Source organism: Sinocyclocheilus anshuiensis, unplaced genomic scaffold, assembly GCF_001515605.1.
Source record: "Sinocyclocheilus anshuiensis isolate Anshui unplaced genomic scaffold, SAMN03320099.WGS_v1.1 scaffold130, whole genome shotgun sequence".
NCBI classification, from domain to species: domain Eukaryota; kingdom Metazoa; phylum Chordata; class Actinopteri; order Cypriniformes; family Cyprinidae; genus Sinocyclocheilus; species Sinocyclocheilus anshuiensis.
Window position 1 is genome coordinate 2408512 of NW_015544207.1, and position 17463 is coordinate 2425974.

The 17463-nt window shown below is 38.0% G+C and overlaps 2 protein-coding genes across 2 annotated transcripts in view; both read left to right on the forward strand.

Moving 5' to 3' along the window:
* LOC107696961 (troponin I, slow skeletal muscle-like) lies at positions 1 to 8592 on the forward strand. The gene is made up of 8 exons (XM_016497537.1): positions 1 to 214; positions 1217 to 1238; positions 1325 to 1331; positions 1429 to 1470; positions 2123 to 2254; positions 2645 to 2734; positions 4459 to 4635; positions 7583 to 8592. Exons 2-8 carry the CDS (start codon positions 1225 to 1227, stop codon positions 7685 to 7687), a joined length of 567 nt encoding a protein of 188 aa, XP_016353023.1. The 5' UTR covers positions 1 to 214; positions 1217 to 1224; the 3' UTR covers positions 7688 to 8592.
* Positions 8593 to 11812: 3220 nt separating this feature from the next.
* The window catches only part of lad1 (ladinin), a 19022-nt gene continuing 13371 nt past the window's right edge, over positions 11813 to 17463 (forward strand). Inside the window, exons 1-3 of the mRNA XM_016497512.1 lie at positions 11813 to 12009; positions 12969 to 13094; positions 14189 to 14489. Coding sequence (XP_016352998.1) covers positions 11813 to 12009; positions 12969 to 13094; positions 14189 to 14489 — 624 coding nt within the window. The remainder of the gene's footprint in view (positions 12010 to 12968; positions 13095 to 14188; positions 14490 to 17463) is intronic.

Genomic DNA, 17463 nt, shown 5'->3' on the forward strand with positions numbered 1-17463 from the left:
GCAGACAGACAGATAGTAAAGAGCCATGGAGCCATGAGATGAACCTAGACATGGACAGACAAGGAGAGAGAGAGAGTGAAAGATCTGTGCTCTAATAATATCCTCCACTGACAGATTAGAGATACAGAGACGCTTTGGGTTAAATAAGGGAGCACATCTCTATTCTGTTATCAATTATCAGATTGAGGACAACACAATACAAACACACTGTAAGGTAAGATGCTTCTACTGATGGGAAATCTGCTGATCACAATAGACATTTAAACATAGTATATTTCATGATAAACTACATGTAAAAAGTTTTCCGTTAATTTTGATGTACTCTTGTTTTTGTTTTGTTTTTGTATACATTTCTATATTTAGATATTTCATTCTACATTTATTCTACATTATTCTATATTCTAGACTTAGATATTTTATCAGTGTCCTTCATCCTGAAATTCTCATCATTTTCATAATTAATAAGGTCTTTCATAATGGTCAGGCAATTATATGGGTCATTATGATGCATTAGAGAAATATAATTTAACATAATTAATAGTTTTATCAATTAAGTTGATGTAACTCATCAAGAGGAGGACTGCTGTTTATTGTGAATAATTTCTGCAGATGAAATGTTTAAGAATATAATATAATATGACATATGATACGATACGATACGATACGATACGATATAATATAATACAATATAATATAATACAATACAATATAATATAATATCATATCATATAATAATTTACCCTACATAAGACAATCGGTTTGGAGAACTGATGGACTATATATTATTATATTATACCATACTATATTAAATATTACATTATTGTCATTTTTTTTTTAACTCCTGTGTTGATATTTGTGAGTAATTGACAATTTTCTTGCAACCTCAACCATTTATTAATTTTTTTCCAAAATTCACCCTTCATCAAATGCTTTACCTCTTTAGATAACTTTCTATTTGTGGAACCGGACGGGTACAAATTCTTGCTCTTTGTGTTAAGGCAGCTGAGAAAGTAGTAGGATCACTCATGACTTTGTTTGAGGGGCGTTTCGGTCACTGACTAGAGATATGTAGAAAATGTGAGTGGGTCAGAGGAGGACAGGATGTGGCCGTGATGTATTCATAAATTCATTCAGTGGGAGTACTGAGTTAAATTTGATTTCATGTGTCAAATTCATCTAGAAAACATTGAATAAAAGGATTTTGCTCTCTTTTTAGTTGCCAAGATGCCTGAACAAGGGTAAGTGTGGCTCTCTAAGACCAACAATAATATATCGTAATAAGTTGTCAGTATATACTAACGTACATTTTATGCTGTATTTTCAGGCAAGAGGTAAGTTATGCATTATTTCCTCTAATAACTAAAACTTTGATTATTTGCTTATCTGTACTACCTGTACTGTGTTATAACTTTCACATCTCTGGCCCAGAGAAAATCCAAGATCTCAGCCTCAAGAAAGCTTATGCTAAAGGTTGGTTTGCAGCTCATATAAATTCAACATTTACTTTCATATATATATAATTCGCCCCTCTTAACAAGCAGCACTATTTGAGATTTAAGAGCTATTATATAAATTGTAATACTTAGAGGTAAGAGGTTTGTTCAAAACACTAATTCATAAGAACAGTAACACACCACTAGATGGCAGAAATGTGTCTAAACCAATGTTGGGCCTGTCCCAATATCTACACTTGGAGTCTTGAAAATAAGTGTGCAAGACTGTCCCAGGACTGAAAAATGACAAAGAATAGTTCCTTAAAGAACACTGAATCCACTTCAGAGGCTAAGCGTGTCCCATCATTCATCAAATTAATTAGGCTATTACATATAATTTGGTAGTAAAATCTTGCAATTGCTCATTATAAGTTAATTAGAAGCACCACAATTAATACACTGTGTCTTATGTTACATATGGATACTAAACAGACAATAATAAGTTAATTTTGAAGTGCAAACCAATATGTGTAAATAAAGCTCTGTAAAAACTTGCATTTTTACAACTCTAAGTGTGTCCATCAGGTATTTAAAAGTTCTCCATGCCCACTTGAACATTTGGTCAAAAGCAAAGACCAAAAGTGTGGATATTGGAACAGTCCCATTGACATACAGTTGTGTGTTTTCAGAGTCTGATGGTGGCCAAAGCCAAGGAGGAGCTGGATCAGGAGGTGTTGGATAAAGAGGAGGAGAAGCAGAGGTCTCTGATGGAGAAAGTTCCTCCTCTGCAGACGCAGGGCATGTCATTCGCTGAGCTTCAGGTAAGTGTTCTTCAAATGAAGTCCACCACCAGACTCCACCTCCAGTTTTGCTCATTTGGTGCCACACGAACATCCTCACGACTTGAAATCTAATGGTACAATCACTGCTGCTTGCGCCACTCTGCCTATTTATTTGCATATTAGCTTTCATAAGGCTGATGCAAATGTCTTAATTTGATTAATTGCAATGTAAAAAGTCAACCATGGGCATTATTATGAGATGTATGTTTGAGTAAAATGATAACTAGGAAAATTGCCATATGATATTTGGTTTCTTATAACAAAAGACCTATTGGTTAAGCTTTAATGTTGTCAGAGTCGGCACCCTGTGTAATATAATACGCATTCACATCAAAAAGGATTCCTGATTAACATTTCTGTCTCTTTTAGGAACTCTGTCAAGAGCTTCATGCTAAGATTGATGTGGTGGATGAGGAGCGCTATGATATTGAAGCCAAAGTCTCACTGAATAAGCGTGAGGTATGATAATCCACCTAAGCCATAGTTTAATAACCAGCTGGACAATGTCACAACTTGCTGTCTTCATCTGCTCTATTTGTAGGATTCTAATATTAGTGTGCAGTTCTGAGTAACTGCGATTTCATGGAAAGGTGGAAGAATTTTTCCACCTTTTGTTCCAAAACTATGTGAGCTATCCTGCTCTCTACTCCCTACATAGGCAACATATAAACTGAAATGGAACCTAATTAGGAATAATGCAAACAGACTTCAACTGCGTGTCATACAAACAGTGCTATTGGGAATCAACTCCCAACTGATTCCAATACTGTTTGGCATTAGCATGTTGCTAAGCTAACAACATGGCACTCTTATCAGCTTAAAAAGTACATCAAAGTACACAAAAACATTGACTAAAATAGTACATTTTAATTATTATGAAATATATTTAGATGTACTGTTCACTTTTGAAAGAATTTTGCTCATAATTGACATTTCTCTTGCTTAGTTTGCTGTTTTGAATGGATTTGTTCATTGAAGTGCATAATAGGATTGCCTTCTCCAAAACTAATTCATGAGCTGTGTCCGAAATTGCATACTGAGTACTACAGTGCTAGTATGAATGTGTGTAGTATGAATTTAATCCGGATTCATCATGTTGTCACTAGCTATTTTTCTATCCAAGTTGCAAAATTAACTTATGCGCAAAATTGGAATATTGCATGAAACATTTGCACATAAATCACCGTTTCCATCCAGTGAGATGAAGAGAACAAATCGTCACTTCCTGATAAACTGGCGCCACATATCAGTAAGAAAAATTTAATTTATTGCAGTAGGCCCTGTTGAAAAAAACAGCATATGCTGGTTAGGTATGTTTTGACGCTGGGATGCTGGTTTAAGCTGGTCCTTTGCTGGTTTATGCTGGTCCTTCTGCTGGTTTATGCTGGTCCTTTACTGGTTTAAACTGGTCCTTTCCTGGTTTATGCTGGTCCTTTGCTGGTTTAAACTGGTCCTTTGCTGGTTTAAGCTGGTCCTTTGCCAGCACGTGACCAGCATAAACCAGCAAAAGGACCAGCAAAGGACCGGCATAAACCAGCAAAGGACCAGCTTAAACCAGCATCCCAGCGTCAAAACATACCTAACCATATGCTGGTTTTTTCAACAGGGGGAGAAGACACTGAGGGGTCTTTTTCATATATGATAATTTATTCGGTAAATGTGTTTCCATCGTAATTTATGCATGTTTTATTATTGGATAAAACATGTACCTGACTCAGTTGAGCACATATGTTTTTTTGTGCATTTTTTTAGAATCTATGCGTATCTTACCGTTTCCATTCAGCATTTTTTAATGCGATATCCCAAAATGCACATAAAAATAGGCAGATGGAAACAGCTACTGTCGCTACTTACGGCGTCAGTTGAGCCGCTTCAGGTATCTGTCTACTATTTAATGAGTATGATCTCTGAAATACTCTTTATTTCCTGTATTGTTTTTCACCTATATGTTATAGTAGGTAAGTTGGCCTATTCAGAAGCAGGAATGCAATGCTACCTTTGAACCTGGAAGGTATGATGCTGCCTACCTTTTGGATGAACTTTTCACAAGTATATTATACCGAGGTAGAAGGAGAATTCTATCTATGTAGTGAGCTCACTAGCTTTTGGAACAAAGCCTTAATGTGTCTTTATGCTTATATATGTTTAATAAGTAATTAAACAAACAACTGTTCATCCTCTAGGTCAAAGACCTGAACATTAAGGTTCTGGACCTGAGGGGGAAGTTCAAGCGGCCCTCCCTGAGGAGGGTGAGGGTTTCAGCAGACGCCATTCTACGATCTCTCCTAGGCTCAAAGCACAAAGTCTCAATGGACCTACGAGCCAACCTCAAATCTGTGAAGAAAGAGGATACTGAGAAGGTATGACGTCATGTGAACACGTAAAGTTATATGACCAAGCTATTCAAGCCATGTCAGATAGGTATATCGATACAAATGAAACCTTATAAAACAAAACTACACAAGTAGAAACATTATGGAATGTTCCATGTAAGATAATGGGAGAAATCTGTTAATCCCTCAAGGCTATGCCAGTGAAAACATTACTAACATTACTAACCTTCTATCTGGACTGGCACTTGGAAAACTTGTGGATCAAGCAATAGGCAACGAAAAGAAACAATGTACTCTGACTATTCAGAGCTTAACAGAGCTCAGAGAGAAGGATGGCATCACCAGCAGCAGCTGTTTGAAAGGCGGAGGAGTAATAAAAGGCAATTTTAGAGACCAAACGGTGACAATGTTCATTCTTTTCAGTGTTTGTCTTGAATATAATACAGGTTGGGTGTTGTATGACAGACACGAGAGTGGACAACAGAAGTATAGTACACTAGAAAAGCTTTTGTGTGGATGTGTAGCTGAATTCAATGGAAAAAGCCTTTTCTAATTGTATTTATTTGATCAGAGATGAAACGCAACACAATAGAGAAAAAAACCCTGAATAGTGTAGTGAAACCAGAAGATTAAATGGATGTTCTACATTACTTTCGATTAAATCTCTTTGAACTGCATCAGTCACATGCCGTCACTTACCCAGTAGTGGCCAGTATTTTGACATTTTTTCAAGAATTTGTCCTTTACTTGTCTACATTCCGAAGCATAATATTGAACCTTTTAATCCACTACATTTCATAAAAGAACATATCCTTCCTTAATTATTTCAAACTTTAGAGTTCAGCTCCCGCTCCAACACATCATAGAGATGTCCGATTTGTGAATGAGCTGATTCTTTTCAATGAACATGTTGAATCGGTTTGCAAATCACACTGAGTGATTCATCCACAAATTTCGGGTTGTTCATGAGTCAACAAACAACTTACTGATTCAATGATCCAGTTAGACGAGTCTCCAGTTAAATTTGGCATTAAATCAAAATCAAAACTTGTGTTCACCTGTGTTCATTTGAGTGCCACGCCCATATCTCAACATCCAATCAACAATGATCCATAGAATCAAGTCCTGCCCTACATTTTTTCTTTTTCCACAATTCATTACACTTGAAGTGCCATCACAATACATAAGAAAAGATCTGTCGCTACTTCTGCTTCATTGCGACTAACAATCCACTGAATCGTTCATGTCTGAAAAGGTGCCAAGAACAGCGAGATCCTCAGAAATTCAGGAACTTGCAAGCGAAAAGTAAATGGTTAATTTTTAATATTATTATGATTATTAAAACCTTTTTAATACATTTCATCAGAATACATGGCTTGATTTGAATGACCTTCAATGCAGAAAGATGCTTTTTAGAACTATACAGTGTATTTACAACATCTACCAGCAGGGGCTAGTCATCTTGCTAATGTTTAATAATTGACGATCGCATGATTTTACATAAGCATCTGCTTACACATGCACTCACTTGTTTCTGCTTCTTCTTCACTGTGCTTTGATCCAGACATTCAGTACTCTTTGTGTATGTGTGTAATAGCGCCCCCTTCTCTCTCATAAATGACAGAAAGTTCTCCTCGCCAGCATTTTTGATAATTTTCACAAAACTTTCATGGCCCCTCTGAATATTTTGCAGTGTTGACTATCTGAACATTTTTATTCTGCGTTTTTATGTTTTACTCTAGCTTCATGCATTCTTTTTTTATCAATACTTTGAACAAATTTTGAACAAAAAGCTGAGAAAATTGCATTTTTGTCAAAGACTACGGGCCCTATCATACACCCGGCGCAATGCGGTGCAAGGTGCGGCGCAAGTGTTTTTGCTAGTTTCAGCCCGACACATTTCTCATTTTCCCGTCCTGTGCCGCGTTGTTTAAATAGCAAATGCATTTGCGTCCATTTATGCGCCCATAGGCGTGCTAATCTAAAAAAGAGGTGTGTTCAGGCACATTGTTGGTGCGTTGCTATTTTGAGGAACTGAAACAGACTGCGCCATAGACCAGCTCAAACCTGGTCTAAAGTCTGGCGCAATATTTTTTCGTTGTTATTTAAAGAGCGCGTTAGTAATATGAGCCTATAGGCGGTATTACACACACAGGGATGCGCAGGAGCACACAAACATTTTTAAAAATTAAAAATTACATTCCGCCATGTAAATAGCGAACCCGCCATGGTGCGAGTGCAACCGACTTTTAAAGGGGATGCGAGATGAGACTCTGATTGGTTTATTGCATGTTACGCCCAAAAAACACCCATTACTCATTAAGAGAATAGGGACAACCCGTTTAGACCATGCGCCCGGGCGCGCCGACCGTTTTCCTGTCGCTAAACTAGCAAAAGTGGATTTGGACACATCCTGAGTGCACCTGCGCCGTGCGCTTTAGACCATGCGCTTAGATCGTTAAAATAGGGCCCTACGTCTGGATGGGATTCAGAAAGATGATCAAAATATAGATGGAGTAGATCGCTTCCATCAACACCTCCAAAGCTTACACAGTCCTGTACCACTTCCTGTGTCAACATTTAATTCGGTAACGTTAGGCAGTTTTGATTTATATGCTGTTTAATGTTTGATGATCGCGTTATTTTACATATAGATCTGCTTACAAATGCGATTGCTTGTTTCTGCTTCTTCTTCACTGCGTTTTGATCCAGACATTCAGTACTCTTTCAGAAGATGTGTAATAGCGCCCCCTACCATCTCGTAAATTATGGAAAATTCTGTCAATGGTGGGGAAATAGTAAACCTCAATTCCTTAAAAATAACCTATTTTCCTTTCAAATCTTTCACTCAAGTGGAATCACCCAAAAGGCTAAACCCAAAATTCAGTGTAGTGATATTCAATGGAATTTCTATAATTTGCTGATCATATAATCAACAGCTAGTTGGTAGTATCACTTCTGTCTCTTTCTGCAGAAGAGGCCAGTTGAGGACAGCGACTGGAGGAAGAACGTGGAGGCCATGTCTGGTATGGAAGGAAGAAAGAAGATGTTTGATGCAGCAAAAGGCCCCACCCAGTGAAACCTTGTCTAGTAAAGTTAACACTCAACGTATTGTTTGGCAACAAAAAAGGATTAGGTTTAGAGTTACATTCTAAATATACCATTAAATACCAGATATACTGTTATTTCAGATGTTGTTGATATGACAATTGTAATTCATTGCAACTGCTCAGCATTGGTGCAAATCATTACGCAACTTTCATGTGGCCAATAAGTAAATAATGACTAGCCTAGTTTATCTTTTATTATGTCAATATTCAGTTATTAGGAAGAGTCAATGGAAGGGCGTGCCAATGTATTATGAGAATAAACAAAGAGAAATATTCGTTGATGTACAATACTCATTATATATGTTTCCAAAAGGTTCCCATGCTCAGTTTGGCATGGTTTTCTGTGAATTATTGTTTACGAAAGCTCATAATTCTGACTTGCAGTGCTGAAATTAAACATATAAAACAAAAAGCACAAAAAGCTGTAGGTATGTAATTGTACTTGCAAAAAAGTGTTTAATAACACAGCCAGGATAGTGTGATAACGTCTTTTTGCATGCTATATAACAGTAAAGTGCCTGAAGAATTTAAACAGGTGTGCTGTGTTTCTGTGTTTAGGCTAATTTGATGCAAATGTTTAAATTGCCATTGAATCAGATCATGCATATGATGAGATAAGGAGCACATTCAGGAAGTGAAGCGTTAACTATGGAGGCTGTCATCTGAAGACAGTGGACTCCAACCCTTATTTGCATAATGGATATATCTCTGTCTTCCCTGTGTTGGCACTGGGTGGGGTGTTCAGGCCACTTATGCATGCTGTACTTATTTAACGTTTAACAGTCGAAGTGCATTGTGACATTCCTCACTTGGAATGTTTTTTTTTCTCTACTTGCATGAGTGAATATAGAGGCAATTGTAAATTAAACAATATAGCGGAAACATGCCACCAGATTTGTCATTCCAGTGGAGTTGCCTATTATTTCCTATAAGACCAAACCCTTTGGTATACTAGATATTCTACTATGTCTTTCATATTGCTCTGGTCAAAGTCTAGCTGTCTCTTATAGGTGTGGCACAGGGAATAAAGCAAACACCTCCAGCCTTTGAGCTTCAATGGATTCTGAACTTTAGAGCAAATACCACTGTGAATAATGACATAAAGTGATGTCCTGTATGCTTGACTTCATTTAAAATGTTGTATTCTAGTGTATTGAATTTATGTCTTACAGAATTCACATAAGACAATGTTTCAAAATGTAACATTGTTTTGAAAACAAGCACATTTCACCCTATATCTATACACTGCTACCTGAAATAATGTGACAAAACTAGATTCAAGACTGAGTTGACACAGCATGAAAAAAAAATGTCCTACTACACACAACGAAGATGTCAACGTCTGTAAATGATATCATTGATTAAAGTAGATAAATTCTACTTTATCTATTAAAGTGGATAAAGTAGATTGATTAAAGTAAATGAGTCACCAACTTATATTGACAGATTTATAATTCTACATGAAAAAAATATTAAGATATAATATAATATATAATAGAATATTTATTTGAATGATATATTCTGCTTTTAGCTTTCTGTCATTTCATATAACTAAACAATGTTAACATTGATAAGTATATGTAACGTTATGTTTAAAAATATGATGTTTTTTATGTATTTTAAAATATCATAAAATATACAAGCCAAATAATGTAGAATAGAATAGAATAATGCAATATATTTTAGTTATGATAGATATTTTCAAACCTTTATTTTATTGCTTCTAGCTTTCTGACATTTCATGTAATTAAAACAATGTTTACATTGATAAGTAGGCCTATAGGATGTTATCAGTAAAAAATAGTATATTAAAATAAAATATCCTACAATATACAAGGTGGATAGAATACAAAAAAAAACATTTTTTTTTTTTCCTCTCTGCACTCTAAAAAATGCTGGGTTAAATACAACCCAGTGCTGGGTTAAATAGGGAAAAACCCAGCAATTGGGCTGTTTTGACCCAGCGGTTTGGTTAAATGTTTAACCCAACCTTCTGGGTAGTAACCCAACCGCTGGGTCTGGGTTTGTCCCTATTTGACCCAGCACTGGGTTGTATTTAACCCAGCATTTTTTAGAGTGTTCAAATACTTAATATGTGAACCAAAATGTAGCGTGTTATCGATAATAATACCCAAGTATTTGTACTCTGACCCTGAAGTAATTTGGCTCCCCTGAGAAGTCCGAAGAAGCTTAAGAATTTGAAAATAACATACAATTTGTTTTTTCAACATTTAAAACCAGCTTCAAAGCACAGAATCTTTTTTGGCTAATATCTAAAACAGACTGTAAAGAAGCCACTGTTGCTTAGAAGGGGCTGAGCAATAAAGGATAGTATCATCTGCATAAAAATGGAACATATATATATATGCTAAATAATAACGGCCCCAACACAGATCTTTGTGAGACTCCCTTAACAACCTCCAAGGGATCAGATTGAACACCTTCCATCTCTACACATTACACATTTAAATAAGCAAGGAACCATAAAATAGCATTTTCTGATAGTCCTACCCATCTAAGCCTATTTAATAATATGTCATGGTCCACAGCTGTTATGGGCTTTATAAGGATTCAGATTATTAAAATGATTACAAAATACACTAAATCAGACGTGAAGTTTTACTTCCTAATCTCAAGAGAGCTTTCGTCCTTCAAATTTGCAAACAAGAGTTTTACAGTTTCTAGTCACCTCAGGCTAGTGCTGCTCGTGTACGGAAGTGTTTCTTCACGATTCCTTTGTAACAAAATGAAAATGAGTGTTGTCAGGATCTTCACTACGCGTTTTTTAACGCATGAGACTATGGGATGTGAACTCAAGGCAGAGACACATGCTGTAAGCCTGACGCGACATCTAGAATCAGATGCTAACAAAATGCCGAGACAATTACAGCCGATCGCTTTTAGTACAGTGTGTTTAAACGTTAAACGTAAACACAATGTACGTACGTTACTGAAAACCGTCTAATCTATTACATTAATAAGAGATGTGTTCAATGTTTCAAACATTTACCTCTCTAAAGAGCCCGAATCTACCAGAAACAGCGCAACGGATCAAATTATATCTATAATATTTCCATACATGAAGGTCCCTAACATCGCCATAAAAAAGAAAAAAGAAAGAAAACACTGGTGTGTTTTGAATCGGTATTTTTCTTCTCTGGTTTTAATGTTAGATTTCCAGTGAAGAGGTCTATTCTTCCCCCTGCTGTTCAGGAGTAATAAACACTACCAATCAAACAGACTGGTTTCCATTGCAGTCGGACATTAAAGTTATTACTTATTAATTAAAAAAAAAAAACTAAAGCCTTTTGCTGACCATCGTGATTATTTTTTAATCTATCTGCAAACCTGAAGGAAAGCATTGGGTCACTGCCAGTGCTTTTATTCATTTTATAAATCAATTTATTATACAACATATTACACTCTAAAAAATGCTGGGTTAAATACAACCCAGTGCTGGGTAAAATAGGGGCAAACCCAGCAATTGGGTTGTTTTGAACCAGCGGTTGGGTTACTACCCACAAGTTTGGGTTAAACATTTAATCAAACCACTGGGTCAAAACAGCCCAATTGCTGGGTTTGTCCCTATTTTACCCAGCACTGGGTTGTATTTAACCCAGCATTTTTTTAGAGTGTGGGGTATCTAGTAGTTAGTAGTTGATTTTTTTAAAGATATATATTTTTGGCCATTTATTTTAGCTTCCAGCTTTTTGACATTCCACATAACTAAAACAATGTATGTTTTGAGGTTTCGTTCTTAAGTAACTATACACTCTAAAAAATGCTGGGTTAAATACAACCCAGTGCTGGGTAAAATAGGGACAAACCCAGGTAGTAACCCAACTGCTGGGTCAAAACAGCCCAATTGCTGGGTTTGTCCCTATTTGACCCAGCACTGGGTTGTATTGAACCCAGCATTTTTTAGAGTGTACAGATATAGTTTGTTTACATATTCTACATCCCCAATCCTCTCCCATTTTTAATTATGTACATTGATACTGTAAGTTTTGAGATGTGTTCCTTCTTCGTCCCCACACGCTGTTGAGCTGCTGAAGGGCTTTAACATGATGATGTGTTAATAGTGAACAGGTATGATGCATGCTCGCGCGGCGGGAGGTGATGGTGGTGGTCACGTGGCGCGGCTCTCGCGAAGCTGCGGGGTAAAGGTGGCACACACAGACACAGGGAACTTAGAGCGCGACACTTCATACACCTCCACAGACCTCTCTCCAACCGAGTTCAACACACAAATCATGTCTATTAGCCGGAAAAACTGGTCTGCTTTATCAACGTAAGTAGACATGTACATTTAGCGTTTATTTTGTTTAGCTAATAGTTTTGCGAGTTCTGTCAGGTTGCAGAAGCGCAGGTGTCAGTGTTTATTCTGAGATGCTTATGCTATGGACATGTTAACTTAAAAATATCAGAACTATAACTAGAAAGAAATCGTTTTTTAGGGTTTCGACTTTTTTATTTCTTCGCTCTAAATGTTGTAAATGAAAAAAATCCAACCTTAAGACTTTTAAATAAGCAAAACAGCCAAGAATGCACTTGAGTTTCAGAAATATAGCACCCAGGGCAACACTTCCAATGTATTGTTGTAATTTACAATAGTCATCAAGTGCATTTTTGGATGACAAGTTTATGACTGAAATAAAAACTGAAAGTAACTGAGTCTGGACTGGACATGCAGTTTGAGTTTGTGGTGCGGGTTGTGATTATTTTGACAGCTAGTGTAATGCACTCATATGACAGTAATGTCACGCTATCAGACTCAAGGCAGTGAGTATCCTTTAAACAAAACAGAGCTTGAAAAACCAGTTATTACACAATGAAACACTGTTTTCAAACTGAAATACAATAGTCCACCTCTGGGATATATCATCGAGACCTTTGATCGTAATGCATCTTCTTATACTTTCAAAAAGACTGACAGGATAGGTTTCAGCATAGCGAGTATAGCTCAAAACATCCCTGCCATTTCTTTCCTTTTGCCTCCATGTGAATAGAGTTTTAAATCAGTCCGATAAAAAGTTTGAGTTCAAGGCTTTCACAGAAATCAAAAGTGGTTGTAGCCAAAAGTTCTAATCTTTCAGGCAATATGGGCCAAACTATATTTTGGGGATGCAATAGAATAAAACAGTCGACCTTTCTATCTATCAACCAGCATCAGTGTTCACAGAAAACTGGAATGCTGAAAGCCATATATGTTTATATGCATTTTAAACATGTGATGTGTTTGATCTTGAGGCTGGCTCGACAGTGGACTGTTGAGGATGAGGAAGAGGTGGAGAGAGAGAAGAGGAGGAAGACAAGGGAGTCTACGGCAGACATGGATGAAAGTCCCACTGAAGAGACCAAACCACAAACCAGTAGGTGCGAGAACAAAAAAAGGACAAAATTACAGAGAAAGCCCAGCTTCAGACAACATTAATGGTGTATTTATGCTTTCCCTTCCTTCTTCAAATTGGTTAAGAGCTGTAATTGGCTTTAGGACTCAGTGATATATATCAAATTCAACGCAAATTTTGTGTTAAGTATTTGCATGAAGCAATTGACCTTACAAAACATAAGGATGAGCGCTTCAGAGAGCTTTAGATAAAGGTTTATGGTATCATAAAAGCAAATATGAATATGATCTACATGTAATGTTGTAATTTGGTTTCATAATACCATATGTGGACACTGCCCATGTCTATCAAGGAAAGCAATTTGACCCAAAATAAGAATTTTTTCTGAGAAACAAATTTACAAGAGTTTAATGTGATGTGCCAGAATGTCTCCAAGTGGCATAAATGAGTGATGAATCAATCAAAAAAAATTCGAAGACGATTGAATTCTGACCCCCACAAGAAAAACAAGAATACCTGGGAAAAAAAACTGATGTCAATTTAGTTGACATCTCTGTGTAAAAAAACAAAAAAAGTCTGCATCCCCTTTGTGGAAAAAAATGTGTGCTTAATTTGTATTGAATGTGCACTTATAGTGTACTTGAAATCTTAAAAGTATATCATTATTACTTATTATTTTATATTATATTGAATATAATATATTGAAATAAATGACTTGCAAGATTAAATAGAAATGGCATTAAAGTATTTAGCATAAACGTTGTCAGTACATTCAGCAGTAAATTTAACCATATTTACACAGAAAATAGAAGCAATTATGAAATTACATATATAGAGATGTACTTAAGTTGTACTTAAGTGGTTCAAATATTGCACTCTGAAGTTCAGATAATTGCATTTATTTTAACTTTAAACTATAATACATTTTCATTTCATTTCAATAAACACACAAGTGTCCAAATCATTATATTCAGTTTGCACATATATTGCACGTTTACTTATTTTTCACAAGGTTTTAACCACTCAAAGTCTTAAACCCAGTAAGAGTGCATGAAAATGAATCTTCAAACACTAACATGACATGACAACATGCTAAACACACTACTATAACGTTTCCAGTGTTAGCGGGCCTGCTGATGCTGGCGACTCCGGTGGCGGTCTGGCCCAGCTGCAGATGGACTTTGTGGAGATGTTGCAAGTCCGTGATGAACGGAGGAGGATGAGGCACGTTGAAACCCTGAGGAAGAATAAGGAGGAAGATGATGGGGGCAAAGAGACCAACCCGGATGCGGAGCCCCATGTGGAGCTGCTGGGGGACCAGCAGGACGAGGAACTCTTCAAGAACATTCAGCGCTGCGTGGAGACCTTCATGTCAGCAGAACCTCCCACCAACTCCAGAGACTCAGAGACACAGGAGAAGGTAGGAAGGCATGGATTCTCAATGTACTGTACAATAGTTCTTCTACAGTGATGTGATGCTTTTAGAGGAAGCAGAGGTGGTCCAAAACCTACAGAGCTGACAACTTAAGACAGCATTTTAAGGAATCACGGGTCAGCTTCAGGCAGACAACAGAAAGTTACAGTGGGTACGGAAAGTATTCAGACCCCCTTAAATTTTTCACTCTTTGTTATATTGCAGCCATTTGCTAAAATCATTTAAGTTAATTTTTTTTCCTCATCAATGTACACACAGCACCCCATATTGACAGAAAAACACAGAATTGTTGACATTTTTGCAGATTTATTAAAAAAGAAAAACTGAAATATCACATGGTCCTAAGTATTCAGACCCTTTGCTGTGACACTCATATATTTAACTCAGGTGCTGTCCATTTCTTCTGATCATCCTTGAGATGGTTCTACACCTTCATTTGAGTCCAGCTGTGTTTGATTATACTGATTGGACTTGATTAGGAAAGCCACACACCTGTCTATATAAGACCTTACAGCTCACAGTACATGTCAGAGCAAATGAGAATCATGAGGTCAAAGGAACTGCCTGAAGAGCTCAGAGACAGAATTGTGGCAAGGCACAGATCTGGCCAAGGTTACAAAAAAATTTCTGCTGCACTTAAGGTTCCTAAGAGCACAGTGGCCTCCATAATCCTTAAATGGAAGACGTTTGGGACGACCAGAACCCGTCCTAGAGCTGGCCGTCCGGCCAAACGGAGCTATCGGGGGAGAAGAGCCTTGGCGAGAGAGGTAAAGAAGAACCCAAAGATCACCGTGGCTGAGCTCCAGAGATGCAGTCAGGAGATGGGAGAAAGTTGTAGAAAGCCAACCATCACTGCAGCCCTCCACCAGCCGGGGCTTTATGGCAGAGTGGCCCGACAGAAGCCTCTCCTCAGTGCAAGACACACGAAAGCCCGCATGGAGTTTGCTAAAAAAACACCTGAAGGACTCCAAGACGGTGAGAAATAAGATTCTCTGGTCTGACGAGACCAAGATAGAACTTTTTGGCCTTAACTCTAAGCGGTATGTGTGGAGAAAACCAGACACTGCTCATCACCTGTCCAATACAGGCCCAACAGTGAAGCATGGTGGTGGCACCATCATGCTGTGGGGGTGTTTTTCAGCTACAGGGACAGGACGACTGGTTGCAATCAAGGGAAAGATGAATGCGGCCAAGTACAGGGATATCCAGTACGAAAACCTTCTCCAGAGTGCTCACGACCTCAGACTGGGCCGAAGGTTTACATTCCAACAAGACAATGACCCTAAGCACACAACTAAAATAACGAAGGAGTGGCTTCACAACAACCCTGTGACTGTTCTTGAATGGCCCAGCCAGAGTGTACATTAATGAGGAAAAAAAATTAACTTAAATGATTTTAGCAAATGGCTGCAATATAACAAAGAGTGAAAAATCTAAGGGGGTCTGAATACTTTCCGTACCCACTGTATATTGCCATCAGCCGATAGCTGTGGCACACTGGCCAATGAATACTAGAGAAGTGGTTCTCAACCTTTTTGACTTCAGTTTCCACAACAACGTTTCCCAACCCTGTTCCTGGAAGCACCCCAACACTACACATTTTCAGACTCATCCTAATAAAAACACACTGGAATCAACTCATCATTTTATTGGTAGAGACTCCAATGCATGAAATGGATGGGTCAGATAAGAGAGACATCCAAACTGTGTACTGCTGGGGTGCCTCAAGGAACAAGATTGGGAAATACTGATCCACAAAAATATGTGACCGTGGACCACAAAACCAGTCATAAGGGTCAATTTAGCGAAATTGAGAGTTATACATAATCTGAAAGCTGAATAAATAAGCTTTCCATTGATGTATGGTTTGTTAAGATAGGGCAATATTTGGCCGAGATACAACTATTTGAAAATCTGGAATCTGAGGGTCCAAAAACTCTAAATATTGAGAAAATCGCCTTTAAAGTTGTCCAAATTAAGTTCTTAGCAATGCATATTACTAATCAAAAATTACGTTTTGATATATTTACGGTAGGAAATTTAGAAAATATCTTCACGGAACATGATCTTTACTTAATATCCTAATGATTTTTGGCATAAAAGAAAAATCAATAAATTTGACCCATACAATGTATTGTTGGCTATTGCTACAAATATACCCCAGCGACTTAAGACTGGTTTTGTGCTCCAGGGTCACATATTTGAAAACCAGACACTCCTAGTTCCCTTTCAGTCGGTCACTCTCGACGTCACGTCGGATGACCGACGAAATTGGGATCTCGCTTAGAGAGACCAATCTACTTCGAGTGTAAACTAAACGAGCCAATGCACATTGGCATGCGATTATTGCATCCAGCTGCTGCTGATCACAGCGTGAGTATAAGTAGGCAGCAGATGCAGCGCATATTCAGCTTTTCGCTTCGGAGCCGAGCGATCACATTGTTCTGCTCCTGACTATTCTACTGAGAGAAGAAGACTGAACGAGTTCAGCGCGCTCTTGGAGAGCTCTTCGTGTTGGCGGTACGGCGCTTCAGCGGTGGTGGTTTCCCGTGTCGAGTGGGTTGCACACATCAGGCTGCACTACCCCCTGTTTGTGTTGCAGATGATCATCTCCCCTGTGCGCCTCAGCACGCTAAAAGAGCTTTTTCCCCTAAAACAGCAAATTTCGGGTGCGTCTTTTTAAAGACGACGTTGCGTGGCAAACTTGACGTTACGTCGTTGTAAAGACGATGTGGGTTTTGCTATAGACAACGTATCACCCGGGCATTTCTGGATGCGGTCGTTACCTGGCGCTGGGTAATGGTCACGATCGCTGCCTCACGTGCCTGGGCATAAAGCACGCTGAGGCGGCTTTCGTGGATGAGTCATGCTCCCAGTGCGGGGGTATGACCATCTCGCAGTTGCGGACCAGACTCCGTTACCTGCAAGGGGGCGGAGTGCCCGTGCCACTGCCTAGATC

Excerpts from the sequence above, each read along its gene's own strand:
- LOC107696961 (XM_016497537.1), top strand. Across the intron at positions 1,471-2,122 it reads CAAGAAAGCTTATGCTAAAG|AGTCTGATGGTGGCCAAAGC; the intron begins GTTGGTTTGCAG and ends GTGTGTTTTCAG. Across the intron at positions 2,735-4,458 it reads TCTCACTGAATAAGCGTGAG|GTCAAAGACCTGAACATTAA; the intron begins GTATGATAATCC and ends TTCATCCTCTAG.